The 7,500-nt window shown below is 44.9% G+C and overlaps 1 protein-coding gene across 6 annotated transcripts in view; it reads right to left on the bottom strand.

Moving 5' to 3' along the window:
* Window positions 1-7,500, bottom strand: part of LOC113569248 (NACHT, LRR and PYD domains-containing protein 3-like) — a 164,624-nt gene that overhangs the window by 134,609 nt on the left and 22,515 nt on the right. The window contains exons 8-9 of one of the 6 annotated variants that reach the window (XM_081718864.1): window positions 2,202-2,248; window positions 994-2,121 (exon numbers count right to left, since the gene is read on the bottom strand). The exons of the other annotated variants lie outside the window; for them this stretch is intronic. Of the exons in view, the coding sequence (XP_081574990.1) occupies window positions 1,550-2,121; window positions 2,202-2,248 (619 nt within the window). The 3' untranslated portion in view covers window positions 994-1,549. Of the gene's footprint in view, window positions 1-993; window positions 2,122-2,201; window positions 2,249-7,500 lie in introns of those variants that run through there. 6 annotated transcript variants of the gene reach the window in all.

Here is a 7,500-nt window from a genome sequence, read left to right on the forward strand (position 1 = left end):
GAGAGTGTGTGTGTGAGAGTTGTGTTGTGTGTGAGTTGTGTAGTGTGTGTGTGTGTGTGTGTAGACTCAGGTGTTCTCCAGGACACAGGAGGCTATTCTAGCTCACACACACACACTGAGGAATCATAACCCAAAAGCCCAAACCCTGCATAGAGGGGCTCAGTGAATGTGGAGTGGAGTGTGTGTAAGTGTGTGAGTGTGTGTGTGTGAGAGACGCTGTAGAAGGACAGAGTGCCTGCAGCCCAGTCCAGATACACTCCTACTCTGTTAGAGCTGCAGGGGGCAGAGATGGCAGTTCTGTTATTATTGTGAAAGACAAAGTATCTGTTATTAGAGCAGCACAGACTCCAGGACTTTAGATTCCCTCCAAACACACAGTCACTACTGCCTCCTTTCCTGCTGATGTCTTTATATGTCACTGATATAACAGCCCCCCCCCTCCACTCAGCCTCCCAGTAACAGCGTGCAGTCAGACTCTCTCTACACACAACCTGCTCACAGTGTTTAAATCTCTCTGGATGATCAGGATACGGATGCTGCTCCCTCACACACGTCACCTTTCTGTTCCCCTCAGACAGAGACAGACGTGTGTGTGCTGTGTTTGGGTCCAGTGTGACATCACACGCATCTGCACACAAGAAGACACGTTAGAGGACACACACACTGTGTGAGAGAGAGAGTGCGTGTGTGTGCGTGTGTGAGAGAGAGAGATGGGGTGTGTGTGTGTGTGAGAGAGAGAGATGGGGTGTGTGTGTGTGTGTGTGTGTGTGAGAGAGAGAGATGGGGTGTGTGTGTGAGAGAGAGATGGGGTGTGTGTGTGTGTGAGAGAGAGAGAGAGGTGGGGTGTGTGTGAGAGAGAGGTGGGGTGTGTGTGTGTGAGAGAGAGAGATGGGGTGTGTGTGTGTGTGAGAGAGAGAGATGGGGTGTGTGTGTGAGAGAGAGATGGGGTGTGTGTGTGAGAGAGAGATGGGGTGTGTGTGAGAGAGAGATGGGGTGTGTGTGTGAGAGAGAGATGGGGTGTGTGTGTGAGAGAGAGATGGGGTGTGTGTGTGTGTGTGTGAGAGAGAGAGAGGTGGGGTGTGTGTGTGTGTGAGAGAGAGAGGTGGGGTGTGTGTGTGTGTGAGAGAGGTGGGGTGTGTGTGTGTGTGAGAGAGAGGTGGGGTGTGTGTGTGTGTGAGAGAGGTGGTGTGTGTGTGTGTGTGTGTGTGTCTGAGAGAGAGATGGGGTGTGTGTGTGTGTGTGTGTGTGTGTGTGTGTGAGATGTGTAGTGTGTGTGTGTGTGTGAGATGTGTAGTGTGTGTGTGTGTGTAGACTCAGGTGTTCTCCAGGACACAGGAGGCTATTCTAGCTCACACACACACACTGAGGAATCATAACCCAAAAGCCTAAACCCTGCATAGAGGGGCTCAGTGAATGTGGAGTGGAGTGTGTGTAAGCGTGTGAGTGTGTGTGTGTGTGTGTGTGTGTGTGTGTGTGTGTGTGTGTGTGTGTGTGTGTGTGTGTGTGTGTGTGTGTATGTAGACTCAGGTGTTCTCCAGGACACAGGAGGCTATTCTAGCTCACACACACACACTGAGCAGTCAGGATACCAAACCCTAAACCCTGCATAGAGGGGCTCAGTGAATGTGGAGTGGAGTGTGTGTAAGTGTGTGAGTGTGTGTGTGTGAGAGACGCTGTAGAAGGACAGAGTGCCTGCAGCCCAGTCCAGATACACTCCTACTCTGTTAGAGCTGCAGGGGGCAGAGATGGCAGTTTCCTTATTATTGTGCCAGACAGAGTAACTGATCTCACTCTGTTCAGAGTAACTGTTATTAGAGCACTCCAGACTCCAGGACTTTAGATTGCGTCCAAACTCACAGTCACTACTGTGTCCTTTCCTGCTGATGTCTTTATATGTCACTGATATAACAGCCTCCCCCCTCCACTCAGCCTCCCAGTAACAGCGTGCAGTCAGACTCTCTCTACACACAACCTGATCATAGTAATCAAATCTCTCTGGATGATCAGGATACGGCTGCTGCTGCTGCTGCTGCTCCTCCACACACGTCACCTTTCTGTTCCCCTCAGACAGAGACAGACGTGTGTGTGCTGTGTTTGGGTCCAGTGTGACATCACACGCATCTGCACACAAGAAGAGACGTTAGAGGACACACACACTGTGTGAGAGTGTGTGTGTGTGTGTGTGTACATTTACTTCTTACATTTTCTTAGTCCTGGTTTGATTCTGATCTCCCCTCCGTACTCCAACCTAAAGAAACACACACACACACACACACACACACACACACACACACACACACACACACACACACACAGAGAGACAGATAATAGTTCTCTCTCTCTCTCACACACAGATAATAGTTCTGTCTCTCTCTCTCTCTCTCTCTCTCACACAGATAATAGTTCTGTCTCTCTCTCTCACACAGATAATAGTTCTGTCTCTCTCTCTCTCTCTCACACACACACAGACAGATAATAGTTCTCTCTCTCTCTCTCTCTCTCTCACACAGATAATAGTTCTCTCTCTCTCTCTCTCTCTCACAGATAAGAGTTCTCTCTCTCTCTCTCTCTCTCACACAGATAATAGTTCTCTCTCTCTCTCTCAGATAATAGTTCTCTCTCTCTCACACAGATAATAGTTCTGTCTCTCTCTCTCTCACACAGAAAATAGTTCTGTCTCTCTCACACAGATAATACTTCTGTCTCTCTCTCTCTCTCTCTCACACAGATAATAGTTCTGTCTCTCTCTCTCTCCCTCTCACACAGATAATAGTTCTGTCTCTCTCTCTCTCACACACATAATAGTTCTGTCTCTCTCTCTCTCACACACAGATAATAGTTCTGTCTCTCTCTCTCTCTCTCTCTCTCTCACACACACAGATAATAGTTCTGTGTCTCTCTCTCTCTCTCTCTCTCACACACAGATAATAGTTCTGTCTCTCTCTCTCACACAGATAATAGTTCTGTCTCTCTCTCTCTCACACAATAGTTCTGTCTCTCTCTCTCTCTCACACAGATAATAGTTCTGTCTCTAACTCTCTCTCTCTCTCACACACACAAATAGATAATTCTGTCTCTCTCAGATAATAGTTCTCTCTCTCTCTCACACAGATAATAGTTCTCTCTCTCTCTCTCTCTCTCACACAGATAATAGTTCTCTCTCTCTCTCTCTCTCTCACACAGATAATAGTTCTGTCTCTCTCTCACAGATAATAGTTCTCTCTCTCTCTCTCTCTCACAGATAATAGTTCTGTCTCTCTCTCCCTCTCACACAGATAATAGTTCTCTCTCTCTCTCTCTCTCACACAGATAATAGTTCTGTCTCTCTCTCTCTCTCTCTCACACACAGATAATAGTTCTGTCTCTCTCTCTCTCTCTCTCACACACAGATAATAGTTCTATCTCTCTCTCTCTCTCTCACAGATACTAGTTCTGTCTCTCTCTCTCTCTCTCACACACAGATAATGGTTCTCTCTCTCTCTCTCTCTCTCTCTCTCACAGATAATAGTTCTCTCTCTCTCTCTCTCTCCCTCTCACACAGATAATAGTTCTCTCTCTCTCTCTCCCTCTCACACAGATAATAGTTCTCTCTCTCTCTCTCTCCCTCTCACACAGATAATAGTTCTCTCTCTCTCTCCCTCTCACACAGATAATAGTTCTGTCTCTCTCTCTCTCTCCCTCTCACATAGATAATAGTTCTGTCTCTCTCTCTCTCTCTCTCTCTCTCCCTCTCACATAGATAATAGTTCTGTCTCTCTCTCTCTCTCTCTCTCTCTCTCTCTCTCTCTCACACAGATAATACTTCTGTCTCTCTCTCTCTCTCTCTCACACAGATAATAGTTCTGTCTCTCACACAGATAATAGTTCTGTCTCTCTCTCTCTCTCTCTCTCTCTCTCTCTCTCTCACACAGATAATAGTTCTGTCTCTCTCTCTCTCCCTCTCACACAGATAATAGTTCTGTCTCTCTCTCTCTCCCTCTCACACAGATAATAGTTCTGTCTCTCTCTCTCCCTCTCACACAGATAATAGTTCTCTCTCTCCCTCTCACACAGATAATAGTTCTGTCTCTCTCTCTCTCCCTCTCACACAGATAATACTTCTGTCTCTCTCTCTCTCTCTCTCTCACACAGATAATAGTTCTGTCTCTCACACAGATAATAGTTCTGTCTCTCTCTCTCTCTCTCTCTCTCACACAGATAATAGTTCTGTCTCTCTCTCTCTCCCTCTCACACAGATAATAGTTCTGTCTCTCTCTCTCTCCCTCTCACACAGATAATAGTTCTCTCTCTCTCTCTCTCCCTCTCACACAGATAATAGTTCTCTATCTCCCTCTCACACAGATAATAGTTCTCTCTCTCTCTCTCTCTCTCTCTCTCTCACACAGATAATAGTTCTGTCTCTCTCTCTCTCTCTCTCACACAGATAATAGTTCTGTCTCTCTCTCTCTCTCTCACACAGAATAGTTCTGTCTCTCTCTCTCTCTCTCTCTCTCTCTCACACAGATAATAGTTCTGTCTCTCTCTCTCTCTCTCCCTCTCAGATAATAGTTCTGTCTCTCTCTCTCTCTCTCTCTCACACACACAAATAGATAATAGTTCTGTCTCTCTCTCACACAGATAATAGTTCTGTCTCTCTCTCTCTCACACAGATAATAGTTCTCTCTCTCTCTCTCTCACACAGATATTAGTTCTGTCTCTCTCTCCCTCTCACACAGATAATAGTTCTCTCTCTCCCTCTCACATAGATAATAGTTCTGTCTCTCTCTCTCTCTCTCTCTCTCTCTCTCTCTCTCACACAGATAATAGTTTTGTCTCTCTCTCTCTCCCTCTCACACAGATAATAGTTCTCTCTCTCCCTCTCACATAGATAATAGTTCTGTCTCTGTCTCTCTCTCTCTCTCTCTCTCTTTCACACAGATAATAGTTCTGTCTCTCTCTATCTCTCTTTCTCTTTCACACAGATAATAGTTCTGTCTGTCTCTCTCTCTCTCTCTCTCTCTCTCACACAGATAATAGTTCTGTCTCTCTCTCTCTCACAGATAATAGTTCTGGGTCTCTCTCTCTCCCTCTCACACAGATAATAGTTCTCTCTCTCCCTCTCACACAGATAATAGTTCTCTCTCTCTCTCTCTCTCACTCAGATAATAGTTCTGTCTCTCACTTTCTCTCTCTCTCTCTCTCTCTCTCTCTCTCTCTCCCTCTCACACAGATAATAGTTCTGTCTCTCTCTCACAGATAATAGTTCTCTCTCTCCCTCTCACACAGATAATAGTTCTCTCTCTCTCTCTCTCTCTCACACAGATAATAGTTCTGTCTCTCTCTCTCACACACACAGATAATAGTTCTGTCTCTCTCTCTCTCTCCCTCGCACACAGATAGTTCTGTCTCTCTCTCTCTCTCACACAGATAATAGTTCTGTCTCTCTCTCTCTCCCTCTCACAGATAATAGTTCTGTCTGTCTCTCTCTCTCTCTCTCACACAGATAATAGTTCTCTCTCTCTCTCTCACACACAGATAATAGTTCTGTCTCTCTCTCTCTCTCACACAGAAAATAGTTCTGTCTCTCTCTCTCACACAGATAATACTTCTGTCTCTCTCTCTCTCTCTCTCACACAGATAATACTTCTGTCTCTCTCTCTCTCTCACACACACAGATAATAGTTCTGTCTCTCTCTCAATCTCTCACACAGATAATAGTTCTGTCTCTCTCTCCCTCTCACACAGATAATAGTTCTGTCTCTCTCTCTCTCACACACATAATAGTTCTGTCTCTCTCTCTCTCACACACAGATAATAGTTCTGTCTCTCTCTCTCTCTCTCTCTCTCTCACACACACAGATAATAGTTCTGTCTCTCTCTCTCTCTCTCTCTCTCACACACAGATAATAGTTCTGTCTCTCTCTCTCACACAGATAATAGTTCTGTCTCTCTCTCTCTCACACAAATAATAGTTCTGTCTCTCTCTCTCTCACACAGATAATAGTTCTGTCTCTAACTCTCTCTCTCTCTCACACACACAAATAGATAATTCTGTCTCTCTCAGATAATAGTTCTCTCTCTCACGCTCTCTCTCTCTCTCACACAGATAATAGTTCTGTCTCTCTCTCACAGATAATAGTTCTCTCTCTCTCTCTCTCACAGATAATAGTTCTCTCTCTCTCTCTCTCTCACACAGATAATAGTTCTGTCTCTCTCTCACAGATAATAGTTCTCTCTCTCTCTCTCACAGATAATAGTTCTGTCTCTCTCTCCCTCTCACACAGATAATAGTTCTCTCTCTCTCTCTCTCTCACACAGATAATAGTTCTGTCTCTCTCTCTCTCTCTCTCACACACAGATAATAGTTCTGTCTCTCTCTCTCTCTCTCTCACACACAGATAATAGTTCTATCTCTCTCTCTCTCTCTCACAGATACTAGTTCTGTCTCTCTCTCTCTCTCTCACACACAGATAATGGTTCTCTCTCTCTCTCTCGTCTCTCTCTCACAGATAATAGTTCTCTCTCTCTCTCTCTCTCCCTCTCACACAGATAATAGTTCTCTCTCTCTCTCTCTCCCTCTCACACAGATAATAGTTCTCTCTCTCTCTCTCTCTCCCTCTCACACAGATAATAGTTCTCTCTCTCTCTCCCTCTCACACAGATAATAGTTCTGTCTCTCTCTCTCTCCCTCTCACATAGATAATAGTTCTGTCTCTCTCTCTCTCTCTCTCTCTCTCTCCCTCTCACATAGATAATAGTTCTGTCTCTCTCTCTCTCTCTCTCTCTCTCTCTCACACAGATAATACTTCTGTCTCTCTCTCTCTCTCTCTCTCTCACACAGATAATAGTTCTGTCTCTCACACAGATAATAGTTCTGTCTCTCTCTCTCTCTCTCTCTCTCACACAGATAATAGTTCTGTCTCTCTCTCTCTCCCTCTCACACAGATAATAGTTCTGTCTCTCTCTCTCTCCCTCTCACACAGATAATAGTTCTGTCTCTCTCTCTCCCTCTCACACAGATAATAGTTCTCTCTCTCCCTCTCACACAGATAATAGTTCTGTCTCTCTCTCTCTCCCTCTCTCTCTCCCTCTCACATAGATAATAGTTCTGTCTCTCTCTCTCTCCCTCTCACACAGATAATACTTCTGTCTCTCTCTCTCTCTCTCTCTCTCACACAGATAATAGTTCTGTCTCTCACACAGATAATAGTTCTGTCTCTCTCTCTCTCTCTCTCTCTCTCTCTCACACAGATAATAGTTCTGTCTCTCTCTCTCTCCCTCTCACACAGATAATAGTTCTGTCTCTCTCTCTCTCCCTCTCACACAGATAATAGTTCTCTCTCTCTCTCTCTCCCTCTCACACAGATAATAGTTCTCTATCTCCCTCTCACACAGATAATAGTTCTGTCTCTCTCTCTCTCTCTCTCACACAGATAATAGTTCTGTCTCTCTCTCTCTCTCTCACACAGATAATAGTTCTGTCTCTCTCTCTCTCTCTCTCTCTCTCACACAGATAATAGT

The sequence above is a fragment of the Electrophorus electricus genome, chromosome 1 (genome assembly GCF_041902795.1).
Source record: "Electrophorus electricus isolate QZ-2024a chromosome 1, ASM4190279v1, whole genome shotgun sequence".
NCBI lineage: Eukaryota > Metazoa > Chordata > Actinopteri > Gymnotiformes > Gymnotidae > Electrophorus > Electrophorus electricus.